The sequence below is a fragment of the Salmo salar genome, chromosome ssa09 (genome assembly GCF_905237065.1).
Source record: "Salmo salar chromosome ssa09, Ssal_v3.1, whole genome shotgun sequence".
Classification (NCBI taxonomy): domain Eukaryota; kingdom Metazoa; phylum Chordata; class Actinopteri; order Salmoniformes; family Salmonidae; genus Salmo; species Salmo salar.
This window is the reverse complement of record NC_059450.1, coordinates 29,784,497-29,806,741: the sequence shown is the minus strand read 5'-3', so window position 1 is coordinate 29,806,741 and position 22,245 is coordinate 29,784,497. Positions and strand designations below refer to the sequence as shown.

The 22,245-nt window shown below is 43.3% G+C and overlaps 1 protein-coding gene across 1 annotated transcript in view; it reads left to right on the top strand.

Moving 5' to 3' along the window:
* Positions 1-22,245, top strand: part of LOC106611152 (tetratricopeptide repeat protein 7B) — a 101,663-nt gene that overhangs the window by 30,181 nt on the left and 49,237 nt on the right. Inside the window, 15 exon segments of the mRNA XM_045723572.1 lie at positions 2,079-2,157; positions 2,269-2,299; positions 2,302-2,384; positions 2,387-2,445; positions 2,953-3,016; positions 3,661-3,694; positions 3,697-3,734; positions 7,439-7,522; positions 9,064-9,168; positions 9,311-9,428; positions 10,190-10,247; positions 11,061-11,084; positions 11,086-11,125; positions 17,225-17,385; positions 21,995-22,111. Of these exon segments, the coding sequence (XP_045579528.1) occupies positions 2,079-2,157; positions 2,269-2,299; positions 2,302-2,384; positions 2,387-2,445; positions 2,953-3,016; positions 3,661-3,694; positions 3,697-3,734; positions 7,439-7,522; positions 9,064-9,168; positions 9,311-9,428; positions 10,190-10,247; positions 11,061-11,084; positions 11,086-11,125; positions 17,225-17,385; positions 21,995-22,111 (1,095 nt within the window).

Genomic DNA, 22,245 nt, shown 5'->3' with positions numbered 1-22,245 from the left:
TATATATGTTTCCACTATCCATCACTATATATAATATGTATCCACTATCCTCCACTATATATAATATGTATCCACTATCCACCACTATATATAATATGTATTCACTATATATAATATGTATCCACTATATATAATATGTTTCCACTATCCACCACTATATATGTTTCCACTATCCACCACTATATAATATGTATCCACTATCCTCCACTATATATAATATGTATCCACTATCCTCCACAATATATAATATGTATCCACTATCCTCCACTATATATAATATGTATCCACTATCCACCACTATATATAATATGTATCCACTATATATAATATGTATCCACTATCCACCACTATATAATATGTATCAACTATCCTCCACTATATCTAATATGTATCCACTATCCTCCACTATATATATGTATCCACTATCCTCCACTGTATATAATATGTATCCACTATCCTCCACTATATATAATATGTATCCACTATATATAATATGTTTCCACTATCCACCACTATATATGTTTCCACTATCCATCACTATATATAATATGTATCCACTATCCTCCACTATATATAATATGTATCCACTATCCACCACTATATATAATATGTATTCACTATATATAATATGTATCCACTATATATAATATGTTTCCACTATCCACCACTATATATGTTTCCACTATCCACCACTATATAATATGTATCCACTATCCTCCACTATATATAATATGTATCCACTATCCTCCACAATATATATGTATCCACTATCCTCCACTATATATAATATGTATCCACTATCCACCACTATATATAATATGTATCCACTATCCACCACTATATAATATGTATCAACTATCCTCCACTATATCTAATATGTATCCACTATCCTCCACAATATAGAATATGTATCCACTATCCACCACTGTATATAATATGGATCCACTATCCTCCACTGTATATAATATGTATCCACTATCCTCCACTGTATATAATATGGATCCACTATCCTCCACTGTATATAATATGTTTCCACTATCCACCACTATATATAATATGTATCCACTATCCTCCACTATATATAATATGTATCCACTATCCTCCACTGTATATAATATGGATCCACTATCCTCCACTGTATATAATGTTTCCACTATCCACCACTATATATAATATGTATCCACTATCCTCCACTATATATCATATGTTTCCACTATCCTCCACTGTATATAATATGTTTCCACTATCCATCACTATATATACTGCTAAAAAAAATAAAGGGAACACTTAAACAACACAATGTAACTCCAAGTCAATCACACTTCTGTGAAATCAAACTGTCCACTTAGGAAGCAACACTGATTGACAATAAATTTCACATGCTGTTGTGCAAATGGAATAGACAACAGGTGGAAATTATAGGCAATAAGCAAGACACCCCCAATAAAGGAGTGGTTCTGCAGGTGGAGACCACAGACCACTTCTCAGTTCCTATGCTTCCTGGCTGATGTTTTGGTCACTTTTGAATGCTGGCGGTGCTTTCACTCTAGTGGTAGCATGAGACGGTGTCTACAACCCACACAAGTGGCTCAGGTAGTGCAGCTCATCCAGGATGGCACATCAATGCGAGTTGTGGCAAGAAGGTTTGCTGTGTCTGTCAGCGTAGTGTCCAGAGCATGGAGGCGCTACCAGGAGACAGGCCAGTACATCAGGAGACGTGGAGGAGGCCGTAGGAGGGCAACAACCCAGCAGCAGGACCGCTACCTCCGCCTTTGTGCAAGGAGGGGCACTGCCAGAGCCCTGCAAAATGACCTCCAGCAGGCCACAAATGTGCATGTGTCTACTCAAACGGTCAGAAACAGACTCCATAAGGGTGGTATGAGGGCCCGACGTCCACAGGTGGTGGTTGTGCTTTCCACTATCCTCCACTATATGTAATATTTTTCCACTATCCTCCACTATATATAATATGTTTCCACTATCCTCCACTATATATAATCTGTGTCCTCAGATGTCCAGTGCTTTCCCCCATACTTTAGAGACAGATGATGACATATTAATATTTGTTGTTGCCACAGTAACCTGACCCAGGGAGTGGGCCGCTTCCGGGAGATCCTCCGAGCTGTAGAGACCAGGACCACACAGAACCTACGAATGGTGGGTTCTAGTGTGTGTGTTTATGTGTGTGTGCGCCTTCCTGTGTGTGTGAGTGTGTGCTTGCCCGCACGTGCACACCTGCGCTGTAACACAGTGTGTTTTTCTTTGTAGAACATAGCCAGACAGCTGGCAGAGATCCTGCTGAGGGGATGTGTGAGCAGAGCTACTGGTCTTCTCTGGAGGACCCTCCTAGCCAGTCCCACCTGGACGACCCCATGCTACGCCAGGGAGCCCCTACACCAAGGACTACGCCCTCAGCCGCAGGCCACGCGTCTACTCCGGAGACAAGTACGGACCAAGCTCTCTCTCTCTCTCTCTCTCTCTCTCTCTCTCTCTCTCAATACTAGTATCTGCCTGTGTACAGACCTGAGATGTGTGTGTATCTACATTGGCACAATCTGACACTCCTAGGCAGCTTACCTACACATGAGAACCCCAATGGGACTCCGCTACGCTGGCTTGTTCATCGAGCTGACTGTGGCGGTTTGCAGGCTCTGTCTCTTCACTCGTTTGATAACTATCTCTCTCTGTGTCTCTATATTTCCCTCTCTTTCCCTCTTACCCCCTTTTCTCTCTCTCTCTCTTCCTCTCTCTCTCCTCACTATCTTTCTCTCGCTCTCTCTTTCTCTCTACCCCCACTATCTTTCCCTCTCTCGCTCTCTCTTTCCCTCTTTCCCTCTCATTTCCCCTTCCCTCTCTTCCGCTCCCTTTCTCTCTCCCCCACTATCTTTCCCTCTCTCGCTTTCTCTTTCCCTCTCATTGCCCCCCTCCCTCTCTTCCTCTCCTTCTCCTCAGTCTGTTTTGTCCACAGGAGAACACAGAGGAGGCTCTGCTCCTGTTGCTGATTAGTGAATCTATGGTAAGAATATCCCTCTATTCTTCCCGGGCAGGTAGATTTATCTTTCAGGTCGTGCACCTTTTCAACAATAACAGCAACTGAACTCCCCTGGTTCTAATGTTGACAAGTTCATTTTTTTCTCTCAGCCACATCAACAGTTTCATCCAGTACAGTTTCCCCATCACACTCCCAAAGCAAGGCATTAAAGGCATTGTTTGGTAGCTCTGACTCTGAACTTCCAGTAACAATTTTTTTCAGTTGATCCATTAGTTTAAAGGGTGTTAGATTTCCATTCTGTTTGTTTTCCTTCTAATGGGTGTTTTTAAAAGCAGGGCCTCCAGTCATCCATCAAACACAACACTCCTCTTTCGATTCTTCCACTCACCACACACTGCAATGTTCCCACAGCTACTCTGTTAACACTCTCCCACTGAACGAACGAACGAACGAACGAACTAACGAACTAACTAACTAACTAACTAACTAACTAACTAACTAACTAACTAACTAACTAACTAACTAACTAACGAACGAACGAACGAACGAACGAACGAACGAACGAACGAACGAACGAACGAACGAACGAACGCAAGCTCCTCTTTCTACTCTTTTCCGTGTATGTACGTGGTATGATGATGATGAGTGTGCGTGTGTTCTCCCTGCAGGCCAACAGAGATGTGGTGTTGAGCAGGATCCCAGAGCCCTGGGGCGACGGGGACAGTATGAGATGCTCTCTGAGGTGAGGACATACACATACTGGATGTATACACACACACACACACACACACACACACACACACACACACACACACACACACACACACACACACACACACACACACACACACACACACACGACCCTTATCCTACACCTACACACACCTAACCGCCCAATCAGTAACCGTGGGAACACCCGAAAAGACCCACGGAGACCAATCATGGCCTATAGTTGCCCCGGTAACCGAAGCTGCCACTTTCTGTCTCTGGAGCCAGTAGCCGGGAGCCTTCCTGCAGTCCGGTCGATGGCTGGCTGAATGGATCTGATCTCATTGATCTGGAGATCTTAAGTTCATCCCTCCATCCCCCAGCGCCTCTCTCTCTCTCTCTCTCTCTCTCTCTCTCTCTCTCTCTCTCTCTCTCTCTCTCTCTCTCTCTCTCTCTCTCTCTCACTCACTCACTCACTCACTCACTCACTCACTCACACTGAACAAGAGATAAAGCACAACGTCTCAGTCACTACAGAGACTCCAAGACACTGTTAGTGCAGTCATCAGAAACACTAGTCCAAAACACTTAAAAAATTAGAGAATTGTGTTGATTCTGGTTTTGATAGCAGAAAGAGACAATGGTTTGGCTTGTGAATACAACAAGCAGCCTAGGGGAGTCTTGTGTGCCAAGGTTCTGTAAACTATGATCTTGAATATTCAATATTTGGCCTTGTGTTGTCTGTCTCACTTAAAAGTTTTATATCATGAAATTTCCATCTGAAATATGTTGGACATCAGAGTGAATCCTATTTGAGTCAAAAGATGATATTTATATGATGGGTAAGATATATAAAACCTTGCAGAGAGCCTATCCAACTGACAATATCTAAACTATTGGAACCAAGACTTAACTGATATTGGCACGATATGGAGAGAGTGTTGGAACATAACCAATGAAATTACAGTTAACAAAAGTGTATGCTTAATCCAGTATAAACTAATGTATAGAATTTATTACACGAGTCTAAATTCACACATTCTACAGCACAACGGCAGAGTCATGTCCCGAGTGGCGCAGTGGCCTAAGGCACTGCATCTCAGTGCTAGAGGCGTCATTACAGACCCTGGTTCGATTCCAGGCTGTATCACAACCGGTCGTGATTGGGAGTCCCATAGGGCGGCGCACAATTGGCCCAGCATCGTCCGGGTTAGGGTTTGGCCAGTGTAGGCTGTCATTGTAAATAAGAATTTGTTGCCTAGTTAAATAAAAAGTCTAAAATAAGCAATGATTCTGTAATTCATGCCTTCTTGGAGTGCTATATAGTCCAAAAGTTATGGCCAGAGTTAGAAAGTTGGCTGTCAGAAATGTTACAATCGAAATGTTATTTTTATCTGTCTATCTGTATATTTCAAGACATAGGTGTGAGATACTCAATGGGTTGGACCATATTTTCTCGAAGTCAAATGATCCTCCATCGTTAAGACAGTGGAAGAATCAAATGCATTATTATTTAAATCTTGAAAAGGTGTGGGCGACAGAGAAAAGCAGAATATCGCAATTTGAGGCCATATGGCATAGAGTCTTTCAAGCACTGGAAATAGATGCTGTGGGAACATGTGGGTCTGGGCAGGTGGGATGTCCTTGATGTTTGTGTGCGTCTATCTGTTGTCTTTTGTCTGTATACGTTTATATTGAAAGAGAGTGATCCGGCTCTACGTATTTTACTGGTTTGTGACTCACTGACACTGCCCCCAGTTAGACAGGAATAAAGCAGTCCAAGAGTTAACACACACAGTAACTTTATTTAAACACACTGAGGAAGATGAACATGGGGATGTACATGGGATGAAAAGTTGGAGAAGTAGTGGAATGGTAGTGTGGTGCTGATAAGTCACCGGCAGGAAATTTGTAACATATAAAGTGCATTCGGAAAGTATTCAGACCCCTTGACTTTTTTCACATTTTGTTACGTTACAGCCTTGTTCTAAAATATATTAAATTGTTTTTTTTATTCTTCAATCTACACCCCATAACCCCATAACTACAAAGCGAAAACAGGTTTTTAGAAATTTTAGCAAATGTATTAAAAATAAAAAACTGATATGACATTTACTTAAGTATTCAGACCCTTTACTCAGTACTTTGATGAAGCACCTTTGGCAGCGATTACAACCTCGAGTCTTCTTGGTTATGATGCTACAAGCTTGGCACACCTGTATTTTGGGAGTTTCTCACATTCTTCTTTGGAGATCCTCTCAAGTTCTGTCAGGTGTCGCGGCACAGCTATTTTCAAGTCTCTCCAGAGATGCTTGATCGGGTTCAAATCCGGGCTCTGGCTGGGCCACTCGAGGACATTGAGACTTATCCCAAAGCCACTCCTGCTTTGTCTTGGCTGTGTGCTTAGGGTCATTGTCCTGTTTGAAGGTGAACCTTGCTCCCAGTCTGAGGTCCTTAGCACTCTGGAGCAGATTTTCATCAAGGAGCTCTCTGTACTTTGCTCCATTTATCTTTCCCTTGATCCTGACTAGTCTCCCAGTCCCTGCTGCTGAAAAACATCCCCACAGCATGATGCTGCCACCATGTTGGTTTTGTCAGACCATGTTGGTTTTGTCAGACCAGGGAATCTTGTTTGTTATGGTCTGAGAGTCCTTTAGGTCCCTATTGGCAAATTCCAAGCGTGCTGTCATGTGCCTTTAATGAGGAGTGGCATCCGTCTGGCCACTCTACCATAAAGGCCTGATTTGTGGAGTTCTGCAGAGATGGTTGTCCTTCTGCAAGTTTCTCCCATCTCCACAGAGGAACTCTGGAGCCCTGTTAGAATGACCAAAGTGTTCTTGGTCACCTCCCTGACCAAGGCCCTTCTCCCCCGATTGCTCACTTTTGCCGGACGGCCAGCTCTAGGAAGTCTGGGTGGTTCCAAACTTCTTCAATTTAGGAATGATGGAGGCCACTGTGTTCTTGGGAAACTTCAATGCTGTAGAAATGTTTTGGTACCTACTGCAACCTACTGCAGCCACAACCTACTGCAGCCACCGCCTTCTGCAGCCACCGCCTTCTGCAGCCACAACCTACTGCAGCCACCACCTTCTGCAGCCACAACCTACTCCAGCCACAACCTATTGCAGCCACAGCCTCCTGCTGCCACAACCTTCCACAGCTCCTGCAGCCACAGCCTCTTTCAGCCACCGCCTCCTGCAGCCACAGCCTCCTGCAGACATACACACACTATCTGTTATCTCCCCAGTGTGAATAGAGAAGCATGTTCATGAGAGCAATGGATTTTTGCAGCTATTTGTTTATGGACCAACCTATTCGACGAAAGGACTTCACTTGGGAGGTGTTGGCAGGAAGTGGCAGAGCGTTGTAATTGGTTCTCGGCTGGAGCTGTGAGCCACTGATTTGGATCTGCTGGCTCCTGAGGGTTGATCTAAATATGGCTCCCCGTCTGTCACTTGGCCTTGTTCCTCGAGGTGATGGAGTTTTCAATGTGTTAAGGAAGGAAGGATTGCATTTCTTCTTCTTAGCACATTCTGGTGTCTTGCTCTGCTGTCTGCTCTGCTCACAACTAAGAACTCTCAGCTCTCCCATTGTAATTTAAATAAAGAGTTGTTTAAAGCCTTTCATGGTTTTGACTTAGAAACCCTGAAATTCATCAATTTATTTTACCAAACCCCTATTTAAATGTACATGTAAATGTGATGTCAAGTGAATCTGACCTTTGTCTTGCGTCTGCAGTGTCTAGAGAGGGCCATGAAGTTTGCCTTTGAGGCGTTCCATCTCTGGTACCAGCTAGCCCTGTCACTGATGGCTGCTGGGAAGGTAAGTCTGACACCGTGACATCACTACTAGTGGTGCGCGGGCCAGCTGTTTGTTCACCCGTACCCGCCCGCAATTGCTAATAACCCATCTGCGACCTTCCCACTATATGTGATACAATTTTTAATCTGAGGCCCTCAGTCAATCCTAACCCGCTAATATAGAAAATGCACTGTAGGCTACAGTCAGAGACAGCTGAACTATATTTTGACAGGGGGTGCAGGATTCTTTTGGGCCTGATTTAGATACAGCATGTTTCTGCTTATAATTTGAAATTTTAGTTGTTAGTCAACTTGTATATAATTAGATACATGCAGCTTCACTTCTGTCATTATATGTTGCCCTAGAAGACTAAATAAACCCTGGCTCACCAGAATAATGTAATAGATCAATTGAATCAATGCATAAATCTAGCTGACATCAGTAAAGTTTTCTCTGTCATCTCTGCTTCTTTTGCGGAGCAAAGACGTTTAGGGACCGGGGAGAAAATGCCATAACTCAACAATCAAAAAACGGTAAAGATTTTCTGTGCAAAATTTCCAAATGTCATCAATTTGACTGGTTGTAAGGAAATCGAAAGCTGTAAAAACTACCCAACATGTTTCTGATAAGATTTCAGTTTGGCTTGGAGGCATATTTTATTTGGAAATACTATCAGCTTTTCTGATGCTGATAAAAATAGCACCTCTACAGATGGTATCCAACTGTGCATTCGTATACTCTCAAGATGTTGAAATAAATAAATCATGTTTCTCAACTCCTGTTCCCGAGTAAACATTTTGCATTTTACTGCAAGAAATGCTTAATTCTGCAGGAGTTCATATTAAGGCTATGTGAGAGGTTATAGATCTACAGTCAGTTTCCATTTAACCCGTCTGAACAGTAGGCTACAGTTTCCTTGCAGTGCCATAGGCCTATTTAAAGTCCCTGTCTTGTGACTGTCGAATTTGAATAGCACCTTACAATCATCACACATAATAGCTGGCACTGCCATCATACTCTTTTTACCACTTCACCAAATCTTTCCCAAACATTACTTTTCTGGTCCTCCCTTTTCTTTATTTTCAACTCTCCATTTCGCAGCTTTTCTCTTATTGAATTCAACTCTGACATGATCCTTTTTGCTTCCATGGATCGACGTTAACTTCTTCTGCCCATTCCCAAAAGCAGTTGGTGATTGGCATGTAGGTTACTTGGCGTGCGTACAGTTAGGTGCTAAAGCTTAGACTTATGCACTAATGCCAGAAAGCCTAAAATAATGAAAGAAAAACCTCGATGTGGCTTATAGATATAAACTGCACAAGAATTATAGATTTATGGATTTTTTAAGTTGTTGTTTTCTCTTTATTAAGCCAGCCACCCACCCGCCATTCATCCACACAATATTTCATGACCCTAAACCCGCCCCCACGGATATAACCGCGGTGACTGCGGGTTATGAGTCAGCTCGCGCATCACTGATCACTACTGTGACATCATGCTTATTTTATCAATGTACACTACAGCGTTACTTTGTGCTTCACCTAGTGTGTGTGTGTGCGCAGTCGGCCAGGGTGGTGAAAGTATTGAAGGAGTGTATCCGTCTGAAGCCGGATGACCCCACCATCCCCTTACTAGCTATCAAGCTGTGCATTGGAGCACTCCATTGGGTGAGAACGGCAACAAGCCCTGCCATTGTCCCTCAGAGATCTCTGATATAAATCACTATATTATTTGTCCTTTATGATTCGTTTTCTGTACATTATAATATTCTACTAATCTTTCTCTTTCTTTCTCTTGCTCACTGTCTAGCTGGAGGAAGGAGAGTGTTTTGCTAAGATGGTGGTGGACATGGGGGAGAAGGCCTCAGAGTTCCGAGCTAAAGGTTACCTAGCCATCGGCCTGGTGTACAGCCTCAAGGCCACAGACAGTGAAGGATAGCTCCCACTTTCAGCCACAGACCTCGTACAGCTTTGCACCTAGGGCCAGTGCTCTGTCTCAATTGCTTAAAAACATGTCCTCTTCTCGTCTCCTCCCTTTCATTTGCCCTGATTGGACAGGTAAAAACAATGGTGGAATCTCAGTAGGATAGCCTTCACCTGCTCAGTTCTTTTAAATCAGAGTGCGGTAAGGAGAGGAAGGATTTTCAAGGATTTTTTGTGACATGACTAGGAAACCTTCTGGCTCTAGATTCTACCCTCTCTCTCCCCACAGTTATCATTCACCCTCAGACACACTAACAGCAAATGCCTAACTCTGATGTATGACAGTCCCACTGTACATTGCTCTCCTCTCACTACCACATTCAGCTTATCTCCACTGGAACATATGGTGTAGACAAGCTGAATATTTATGACATAATGCACCATAATGTGAGCTTCCTTCCCTCCCTTCTTCCTGAACATAATCACTCTCCTCTGGTTTCTCATTCTCTCCCTTTCTCTCAATCTCCTTTCTCTGCTCCCATCTGTTGTTCACTCTATTTCACTCTCTCTTAAATGCTTTCTCAATTTACCCGTGGCTCTTGCATATGCTTCCTTCTCTCTTCTCTCCTCTTCTTTTTACTACTTTCTTTCCCTTCATCTAGCCACTCTTTCTATTCTCATTTTATCCTTCATCTCTATCTCCTCTCCGTCTCCCACACTGCTCAATCCCCCTCCTGTCTCTCTCTCTCTCCCTCTAACCCTACAGCTCCCCTATGGGGGTTCCAGGAGGAGTATCAGAAGAAGGCCCTGGGTGCGTTCCAGAGGTGAGTCAGTTTTGTAAGAATTTGGCGATTTAGATGTCACTGTCTCCCCTATCCCTGTCTCTGTGTCTCCTCTGTCTCTCCCCTGTCTCTGTGTCTCCACCTGTCTCTGTGTCTCCACCTGTCTCTGTCTCCATCTCCCCCCTGTCTCCCCTGTCTCTGTCTCCCCCGTCTCTGTGTCTCCCTGTCCCTGTGTCCCTGTTTCTGTCCTGTCTCTGTGTCTTCCCTGTCTCTGTGTCTCCCCGTCTCTGTGGGTTCCTGGGGCCCACCTGTCCCTGGTTTACCTAATGGAGGCAGAGTCATCCTCAGTGTCACACCACTCTCCTTGTCCCCTGTCCCCCTCCCCCCTCCCTGTGTCTCCCCTCCCTGTCCCATTCTCTGTGCCTGTCCCTGGCTCTCCTAATGGAGGCAGAATCATCCTCACTCTCACACCACTCTCTTGACACATTAACTATGCAGCTGTGTAAAAGAGGCCATTTAAGCCTCTGACACAGAGAGTGCTTGGGAAGAACCATGTAAGCCAAGCTCCCTCTTATGATGGTTATGGTTATGAGCAGGACAGGGCTGGGCAAGGCTTGTTCAGTAGGGGATGGATGGATACCTCACTCAAGGTTAGTCCCCTGGTGGTCCCAATGTAATAGGACCTGATACTCTGTAGGATAGTGGTTCAAAAAAATCCCACTGAGTTCATTCATTTCCCTGCTTTATGATATGATACTACAAGCAAGCAGCATTCTCGGTAGAAGTCATGCAAGTAAAAAATTATATTTGAAGTACACTTTTCCTCACTCATTTCTCCTCATCTCTCTGTTTCAGGGCCCAGAGCTTGTCCCCCACAGACCGCCTTCTACCTGGCCCTGCAGCTGGCTGTGTCACGATAGGTAAGGTCTAGAAACACACACACACACACACACACAGTGGCTCAGAGAGTCATGATGGGACTAATCTGTGTGTGAAAGCTGGTCAAGCAGCACTGATACTCTCTGTAGATAGAGGTTGTGTGTGTGTGTGTGTGTGTGTGTGTGTGTGTGTGTGTGTGTGTGTGGTCAGTGCTCTCTGTGGGTCTAACCCCAAGAAGTTCTGGAAAATGGTTAAAGACCTGGAGAATAAACTCTCCTCCTCATAGCTGCACATGTCCCTTAATATTGATGATGTGGTTGTTACTGACAAGGAGCACATGTCTGAGCTCTTTAATCACCACTTGATTAAGTCAGGATTCCTATTTGACTCAGCCATGCCTCCTTGCTCGTCCAACATTTCCTCATGTCCCACCCCTTCTAATGCGACTATCCCCGATGCTTCTCCCTTTTTCCCCCTGTCCCGCTTCAAAGTTTCTCCCTGCAGGCGGTCACTGAGTCCGAGGTGCTAAAGGTGATCCTTAAACTTGACCCCCAAAAAACATCTGGTTCAGATGGTTTCGACCATTTCTTCTTTAAGGTTGCTGCCCCTATCATCGCCAAGCCTATCTCTGACCTTTTTAACCTGTCTCTCCTCTCTGGGGAGGTTCCCATTGCTTGGAAGGCAGCCACAGTTCGTCCTTTATTTAAAGGGGGAGATCAAGCTGATTCTAACTGTTATAGGCCTACAGTGAGGGAAAAAAGTATTTGATCCCCTGCTGATTTTGTACGTTTGCCCACTGACAAAGAAATTATCAATCTATAATTTTAATGGTAGGTTTATTTGAACAGTGAGAGACAGAATAACAACCAAAAAATCCAGAAAAACGCATGTCAAAAATAATATTGATTTGCATTTTAATGATGGAAATATATATTTGACCCCCTCTCAATCAGAAAGATTTCTGGCTCCCAGGTGTCTTTTATACAGGTAACGAGCTGAGATTAGGAGCACACTCTTAACTTTTTGGTGACGGGGCAGTATTCGGAAATTCAGATGAATAACGTGCCCAAATTAAACTGCCTGCTACTCGGGCCCAGAAGGTAGGATATGCATATTATTAGTATTTGGATAGAAAACACTCTGAAGATTCTAAAACTGTTTGAATGATGTCTGTGAGTATAACAGAACTCATATGGCAGGCAAAAGCCTGAGAAAAATTCAAGCAGGAAGTGTGGAAATCTGAGGTTTGTAGTTTTTCAAGTGATTCCCTATCCAGTATACAGTGTCTGTGGGGTCATTTTGCACTTCCTAAGGCTTCCACTAGATGTCAACAGTCTTTAGAACGTTGTTTCATGCTTCTACTGTGAATGGGGAGAGAATAAGAGGTCCTGGAGTCAGATGACTGAGAGAATGACATGAGTTCAGTGGCGCACACTCCCGTGAGAGTTAGCTGTGTTCCTTTTCATTTCTGAAGACATTGGAATTGTCCGGTTGGAATATTACTGAAGATTTATGATAAAAACATCCTAAAGATTGATGCTATACATCGTTTGACATGTTCCTGCGAACGTAAATATAACTTTTTTTGACTTTTCGTCGTGACATTTTGTGCACGCTTCCTGCATTTGGAGTAGTGGACTAAACGTGCGAACAAAAAGGAGGTATTTGGACATAAATGATGGACTTTATCGAACAAAACAAACATTTATTGTGGAACTGGGATTCCTGGGAGTGCATTCTGATGAAGATCATCAAAGGTAAGTGAATATTTATCATGCTATTTCTGATTTTAGTTGACTCCAAAATGGCGGGTATCTGTATTGCTTGTTGTTGTTGTCTGAGCGCTGTACTCAGATTATTGCAAAGTGTGCTTTCGCTGTAAAGTTTTTTTGAAATCTGACACAGCGGTTGCATTAAGGAGAAGTGTATCTATAATTCTTTGAATAACAGTTTAATATTTTATCAACGTTTATGATGAGTATTTCTGTAAATTGATGTGCTCATTCACCGGAAGTTTTGGGAGGCAAAACATTTCTGAACATTACACGCCAATGTAAAATGGGATTTTTGGATATAAATATGAACTTTATCGAGCAAAACATACATGTATTGTGTAACATGAAGTCCTATGAGTGCCATCTGATGAAGATCATCAAAGGTTAGTGATGAATTTTAGCTGTATTTCTGGTTTTTGTGACGCCTCTCCTTGCTTGGAAAATGGCTGTGTGGTTTTTCTTGTCTCGGCGCTGTCCTAACATAATCTAATGTTATGCTTTCGCCGTAAAGCCTTTTTGAAATCGGACAATGTGGTTGGATTAACGAGAAGTGTATCTTTAAAATGGGATATAATAGTTGTATGTTTGAGAAATTAGAATTTTGAGATTTTTGTTGTTTTAAATTTGCCGCCCTGCTATTTCACTGGCTGTTGAATAGTGTCCCACATTTCCCAGAGAGGTTAAAAGGAGTGCTCCTAATCTCAGCTTGTTACCTGTATAAAAGACACTGGTCCACAGAAGCAATCAATCAATCAGATTCCAAACTCTCCACCATGGCCAAGACCAAAGAGCTCTCCAAGGATGTCAGGGACAAGATTGTAGACCTACACAAGGCTGGAATAGGCTACAAGACCATCGCCAAGCAGCTTGGTGAGAAGGTGACAACAGTTGGTGCGATTATTCGCAAATGGAAGAAACACAAAGGAACTGTCAATCTCCCTCGGCCTGGGGTTCCATGCAAGATCTCACCTCGAGGAGTTGCAATGATCATGAGAACGGTGAGGAATCAGCCCAGAACTACACGGGAGGATCTTGCCAATGATCTCAAGGCAGCTGGGACCATAGTCACCAAGAAAACAATTGGTAACACACTACGCCGTGAAGGACTGAAATCCTGCAGCGCCCGCATGGTCCCCCTGCTCAAGAAAGCACATATACATGCCTGTCTGAAGTTTGCCAATGAACATCTGAATGATTCAGAGGACAACTGGGTGAAAGTGTTGTGGTCAGATGAGACGAAAATGGAGCTCTTTGGCATCAACTCAACTCGCTGTGTTTGGAGGAGGAGGAATGCTGCCTATGACTCCAAAAACACCATCCCCAACGTCAAACATGGAGGTGGAAACATTATGCTTTGGGGGTGTTTTTCTGCTAAGGGGACAGGACAACTTCACCGCATCAAAGGGACGATGGACGGGGCCATGTACCGTCAAATCTTGGGTGAGAACCTCCTTCCCTCAGCCAGGGCATTGAAAATGGGTCGTGGATGGGTATTCCAGCATGACAATGACCCAAAACACACGGCCAAGGCAACAAAGGAGTGGCTCAAGAAGAAGCACATTAAGGTCCTGGAGTGGCCTAGCCAGTCTCCAGACCTTAATCCCATAGAAAATCTGTGGAGGGAGCTGAAGGTTCGAGTTGCCAAACGTCAGCCTCGAAACCTTAATGACTTGGAGAAGATCTGCAAAGAGGAGTGGGACAAAATCCCTCCTGAGATGTGTGCAAACCTGGTGGCCAACTACAAGAAACATCTGACCTCTGTGATTGCCAACAAGGGTTTTGCCACCAAGTACTAAGTCATGTTTTGCAGAGGGGTCAAATACTTATTTCCCTCATTAAAATGCAAATCAATTTATAACATTTTTGACATGCGTTATTCTGGATTATTTTGTTGTTATTCTGTCTCTCACTGTTCAAATAAACTTACCATTAAAATTATAGAATGATAATTTCTTTGTCACTGGGCAAATGTACAAAATCAGCAGGGGATCAAATACTTTTTTCCCTCACTGTATTTCTATTTTGCCCTGTTTATCAAAAGTGTTGGAAAAACTTGTCAATAATCAACTGACTGGCTTTCTTGATGTCTATAGTATTCTCTCAGGTATGCAATCTGATTAATGCTCAGGTTATGGATGTGTCACTGCAACCTTAAAGGTCCGCAATGATGTCACCATTGCCCTTGATTCTAAGCAATATTTTGCTGCTATTTTTATTGACTTGGCCAAAGCTTTTGATATGGTAGATCATTGCAGTCTTGTGGGCCGGCTAAGGAGTATTGATGTCTCTGAGGGGTCTTTGGCCTGGGTTACTAACTACCTCTCTCAAAGAGTGCAGTGTATAAAGTCATAAAACTGTCTCCGCCACTGCCTGTCACCAAGGGAGTACCCCAAGGCTCGGTCCTAGGCACCACGCACTTCTCAATTTACATCAACAACATAGCTATGGCAGTAGGAAGTTCTCTCATCCATTTATATTCAGAAGATACAGTCTTACACTCAGCTGGCCCCTCCCTGGATTTTGTGTTAAACGCTCTACAACAAAGCTTTCTTAGTGTCCAACATGCTTTTTCTACCCAACAAGCTTTTTCTATTTAAGGTTAACCTTGTTAAGTTTTTGAACACCTCCAAAACAAAGGTCATGTGGTTTGGTAAGAAGAATGCCCCTCTCCCCACAGGTGTGATTACTACCTCTGAGGGTTTAGAGCTTGAGGTAGTCACCACATACAAATATTTGGGAGAATAATGGCTAGACGGTACACTGTCCTTCTCTCAGCACATATCAAATCTGCAGGCTAAAGTAAAATCTAGACTTGGTTTCCTCTATCGTAATCGCTACTCTTTCACCCCAGCTGCCAAACTAACCCAGATTCAGATGACCATCCTAACCATGCTAGATTACGGAGACGTAATTTATAGATCGGCAGGTAAGGGTGCTCTCGAGCAACTAGATGTTCTTTACCATTCGGCCATCAGATTTGCCACCAATGCTCCTTATAGGACACAACACTGCACTCTATACTCCTCTGTAAACTGGTCATCTCTGTATAACTGTCGCAAGACCCACTGGTTGATGCTTATTTTTAAAAACCCACTTAGGCCTCACTCCCCCCTATCTGAGGTATCTACTGCAGCCCTCATCCTCCACATACAACACCTGTTCTTCCAGTCACATTCTGTTAAAGGTCCCCAAAGCACACACATCCCTGGGTCGCTTGTCTTTTCAGTTCACTGCAGCTAGCAACTGGAACGAGATGCAACAAACACTCAAACTGGACAGTTTTATCTCAATCTCTATATTCAAAGACTCAATCATGGACACTTGTACTGACAGTTGTGCCTGCTTTGTGTGATGTATTGTTGTCTCTACCTTCTTGCCAATTATGCTGTTGTCTGTGCCCAAAAATGTTTGTACCATGTTTTGTGCTGCTACCATGTTGTGTTGCTACCATGGTGTTGTCATGTGTCGCTGCCTTGCTGTGTTGTTGTCTTAGGTCTCTCTTTTTGTAGTGTTGTCTCTTGTCGTGATGTGTGTTTTCTCCTATATTTTTATTTATTCATTTATTTTTAATCCGAGCCCCCTTTTGGTAGGCCGTCATTGTTAATAAGAATTTGTTCTTGACTGACTTGCCTAGTTAAATAAAGGTTAAATAAATAAAACATTATTTTTTTTAAAACACTAGGAGTTAACGGTATTCATCATTCATTATACTTATACTCAAATACTTATTTCCCTCATTAAAATGCAAATACTTTTTTTGACATGCGTTTTTCTGGATTTTTTTGTTGTTATTCTGTCTCGCACTGTTCAAATAAACCTACAATTAAAATTCTAGACTGATCATTTCTTTGTCAGTGGGCAAACGTACAAAATCAGCAGGGGATCAAATACTTTTTCCCTCACTGTACCATTGATTTCCGGCAGCAGTAGACTAATGAAAAGGACCTGATATTGGTTATTACCTGGTAGATTTAAGTAGATGTTAACAACTAAGTTGTGTCTGATCATGTATCTACTCCATCAGAGATCTGATTGGCTGAGGTGGGAGAGACATTAGCATAGATATAATAACCCTGTTATATCTGTGATTGGTTGTCACAAGATAGGCATGTATTGGGGAAAAATACATAAACACTGATGAGCAAGTACATGAGCTATTTGCCTTTAATGTCAAGGGTAAAGGTTAGAGATTAGTGATTCAAATCAAATCTTTGTTCTGAAAGGGCTTGCTACCGTAACATTGTAGCCAGATGAGTTCAGATGTAATAAGGGTTAAGGTTAGGGTCCTCTCCAGCATGGCCAGATAGCAGCACCCCTTGTTGTGGATGACTGGTGGGGATCTGACCCGTGTCCTCTGTGCTAGAGATCCCGGAGGCGCTTGGGCACGTGCGTCAGGCTCTGCAGCTGCAGGGAGACGACGTGCACTCACTCCACCTGCTGGCCCTGTTGCTGTCGGCTCAGAAACACTACCACGACGCACTCAACATCATCGAGATGGCCCTCAGCGAGTACCCTGAGAACTTCATGTTAGTCTGGATTCTGGCCTTTCTCCACAACAGACTCAATGTTATACCCTCTTATTTTGTATATATTAGGATCCTTATTAGCTGTTGCCAAGGCAACCGCTACTCTTCCGGGGTCCAGGAACAAAACAACACATCACAAGAAAACAATAGTCTACATCTGGGGTATTCCACTCTTACCCTACGAGGTCCGGAGCCTGCTGTTTTTTTGTTCTACCTGATTAATTGCACACACCTGGTGTCCCAGTGGGTGGAACTGGCTTAGAGGTCCAATACATAACAGAATACACTGTGCACTATACACATGTACACTGCTCCACCATTACAGATGTACAATATAACATTTACAATATTACAACAAAACAATATTACTGTGTGTGTGTGTGTCTCCACAGTGTTGTTTTATCTTATACAACTCATGCATGCTATCACATGCTACAACATTGGCGTTAGCATTTAGACAAACACATTAACCAAAGGATCAGTCAGTGTGCCTCTCTGCTCAATGCCAGCCATCCACACACACACATAGATCCACTTGGTTATTTTGGCGGCAGAGAGAGAAAGTGATTTCTAATTAATTGTATTTTTCAAGTATTTGTTACAGATAGAAATCACAGTGCTGGCTATACAGAAGATATCTCTTCTCCTCCCCATCTCCTCCCCTCTTCTCAATCGCCTCTCCTCCTCCTCATCTCCTCTTCTCATCCCCATCTCCTCTCCTCCTCCCCATCGCCTCTCCTCCTCCCCATCTCCTCTCCTCTTCTGAATCGCCTCTCCTCCCCATCTCCTCTTCTCAATCGCCTCTACTCCTCCCCTTCTCCTCTCCTCTACTCCTCCCCTTCTCCTCTCCTCCTTCCCTTTTCCTCTCCTCTTCTCAATCGCCTCTACTCCTCCCCTTCTCCTCTCCTCTACTCCTCCCCTTCTCGTCTCCTCCTTCCCATTTCCTCTCCTCTTCTCAATCGCCTCTCCTCCTCCCCATTTCCTCTCCTCTTCTCAATTGCCTCTCCTCCTCCCCATCGCCTCTAATCCTCCCCATCTCCTCTCCTCACCCCATCTCGTTTCCCCCTCTCAATCTCCTCTCCTCCTCCCCATCTACTCTCCTCCTCCCCATCTCCTTTGCCCCCTCCCCATCTCCTCTCCTCATCCCCATCTCCTCCTCCCTCTCCCCATCTCCTCTCCTCCTCCCCATCTCCTCTCCTCCTCCCTATCTCCTCTCCTCCTCTCCGGTGTCTGATGGTTAATTTGTATACAAACACTTCCCCTCTCACACCTCTGTCTCTGCGTAATCCTGAGATACTTTTTAAAAATATTTTCCCTGCTCTGTTTCTAGTGTTTTGAATTTCTCAATTTATAATAGATTTAGCCTGCTGTGCCCTCAGGGCACCACAGTGTTGGCTGCTGTACCCTCAGGACACCACAGTGTTGGCCGCTGTGCCTCTCTCTCTGCCTCAGCCACTTACACAACATGAAAAAGAACAAGGTTTTTTTCACAAGCTTGATTGAGCTTCAGCTTTGCCTGTGGGAGAGTGGTGTGTGTGTGTGTGTGTGTGTGTGTGTGTGTGTGTGTGTGTGTGTGTGTGTGTGTGTGTGTGTGTGTGTGTGTGTGTGTGTGTGTGTGTGTGTGTGTGTGTGTGTGCACTTGTAAAAACATGAGGCTGAATGCTGTGAATATGTGTGTAAAAAGAGTGTACTGTTATTATTTGTGTGAGAACATTGCAGAGAAGATTCAAGGCATGCGGTTTGTTGCACATTCATACACATAGTACATCCATAACAAACACACACACACACACAGTAGTTGGTACTGTATATTGGGATGAGGAAGAGATGAAAGGTAATTTGATGTTTGAATGGGCACTACTTATACTGAACAAAAATATAAACGCAACATGTAAAGTGTTGGTCTCATGTTTCATGAGCTGAAATAAAAGATCCCAGCAATTTAACATATGCACAAAAATGGTATTTCTCAAATGTTGTGCATACATTTGTTTACAGTGGCTTGTGAAAGTATTCACCCCCCTTGGCATTTTTCCTATTTTGTTGCCTAACAACCTGGAATTAAAATGGATTTTTGGGAGGTTTGTAACATTTGATTTACACAACATGCCTGCCACTTTGAAGATGCTAAATATTTTTTATTGAGAAACAAACAAGAATTAAGACAAAAAGCAGAAAACTTGAGCGTGCATAACTATTCACCCCCCCAAATCAATACTTTGTAGAGCCACCTTTCTCAGCAATTACAGCTGCAAGTCTCTTGGGGTATGTCTCTATAAGCTTGGCACATCTAGCCACTGGAATTTTAGCCCATTCATCAAGGCAAAACTGCTCCAGCTCCTTCAAGTTGGGTGGGTTCTGCTTGTGTACAGCAATCTTTAAGTCATAACACAGATTCTCAATTGGATTAAGGTCTGGGCTTTGACTAGGCCATTCCAAGACATTTAAATGTTTCCCCATAAACCACTCGAGTGTTGCTTTAGCAGTATGCTTAAGGTCATTGTCCTGCTGGAAGGTGAACCTCTGTCCCAGTCTCAAATCTTTGGAAGACTGAAACAGGTTTCCTTCAAGAATTTCCCTGTATTTAGCACCATCCATCATTCCTTCAATTCTGATCAGTTTCCCAGTCCCCGCCGATGAAAAACATTCCCACAGCATGATGCTGCCACCACCATGCTTCACTGTGGGGATGGTATTCTCGGGGTGATGAGAGGTGTTGGGTTTGCACCAGACATAGCGTTTTCCTTGATGGCCAAAAAGCTCAATTTTAATCTCATCTGACCAGAGTACTTTCTTCCATATGTTTGGGGAGTCTCCCACATGCCTTTTGCCAAACACCAAACGTGTTTGCTTATTTTTTTCTGTAAGCAATGGCTTTTTTCTGGCCACTCTTCCATAAAGCCCAGGTCTGTGGTGTGTACAGCTTAAAGTGGTCCTATGGACAGAAATTCCAATCACCGCTGTGGAGCTTTGCAGCTCCTTCAGGGTTATCTTTGTTGCCTCTCTGATTAATACCCTCCTTGCTTGGTCTGTGAGTTTTGGTGGGCGGCCGTCTCTTGGCAGGTTTGTTTTGGTGCCATATTCTTTCCATTTTTTAATAATGGATTTAATGGTGCTCCGTGGCATGTTCAAAGTTTCTGATATTTTTTTATAACCCAACCCTGATCTGTACTTCTCCACAACTTTGTCCCTGACCTGTTTGGAGAGCTCCTTGGTCTTCATAGTGCCGCTTGCTTGGTGGTGCCCCTTGCTTAGTGGTGTTGCAGACTCTGGGGCCTTTCAGAACAGGCATATACATACTGAGATCATATGACACTTAGATTGCACACAGGTGGCCTTTATTTAACTAATTATGTGACTTCTGAAGGTAATTGGTTTCACCAGATCTTATTTAGGGGCTTCATAGCAAAGGGGGTGAATACATATGCACACACCATTTTTCCGTTTTTTTTTATTTTTTAGAAACAAGTAATTTTTTTAAATTTCACTTCACCACTTTGAACTATTTTGTGTATGTCCATTACATGAAATCCCCCCAAAATCCATTTAAATTACAGGTTGTAATGCAACAAAATAGGAAAAACGCCAAGGGGGATGAATACTTTTGCAAGGCACTGTGCATCCCTGTTAGAAAGCATTTCTCCTTTGCCAAGGTAATCCATCCATCTGACAGGTGTGGCATATCATGTGCTGAGAGGGGTTGCTGAGGATTATTTATGCCTAAAATAAAGCCCTTTTGTGGGGAAAAACGAATTCTGATTGGCTAGGTTTGGCTCTCAAGTGGATGGGCCTATGCCATTCAAAGCCCACCCTGGTTACGCCCCTGCCCAGTCATGTGATAACCATAGATTAGGGCCTAATGAATTTAATTCTATTGAACTGTAACTCAGTAAAATCGTTGAAATGGTTGCATGTGTATTTTTGTTCAGTATAGATTAATAGATTGCCATTTATTTCACTACGCTGCACTGGAAGGAACACTAGGCTGGGAGGGAGGAGAGCAGAAGGGTGGATGAGAGGGTTCTATGAATGAAAACTTTATTCTCCCATTCGCTTTTCTCTATCTCTCTGCTCTATCTCTCTCTCTCTCTGCTGTGTCTCTCTTTCTTTCTCTATCTCTCTGCTCAAATTAGCTTTCATTAAACTCTTCTCTGAGTGGAGAGTTATTGGTGAATGCACCCCCCACTCCCAGGCATCCTAGAGATTCTAGTACTCCTCATTGAATATGTAGTGTGAGTTTGTAGCAGGGGGAGGATGCTTTCCTTTGTCTGCAACCTCACACTGTTGTCTTCTGTGTTAATGTGTTGTGTCTTCTGTGTTAATGTGTTGTGTCTTCTGTGTTAATGTGTTGTGTCTTCTGTGTTAATGTGTTGTGTCTTCTGTGTTAATGTGCTGTGTCTTCTGTGTTAATGTGTTGTGTCTTCTGTGTTAATGTGTTGTGTCTTCTGTGTTAATGTGTTGTGTCTTCTGTGTTAATGTGCTGTGTCTTCTGTGTTAATGTGCTGTGTCTTCTGTGTTGTGTCTTCTGTGTTAATGTGTCGTGTCTTTTCTTTTAATGTGTTGTGTTCCTGCGTTTTAAACTGTGCGTTTCCCATGTGTTTGCCTGCAGTCTGTTATTCACCAAGGTGAAGCTGGAGACATTGTGTCAAGGACCTGAGGAGGCTCTGCTCACCTGCAAACACATGCTACAGATCTGGAAGTCCTGTTACAACCTCACCAACCTCAGGTACAGTATAATAGTACCCATTACACTGGTAAAATGTTCTGTCCACTAAATAGAACTAAAATGTGTAAGATGATAGCAGTCAAATATGTTGGACACTATACCATTGCAAGCTGCAGTATTGTAAGCCTCCTTCA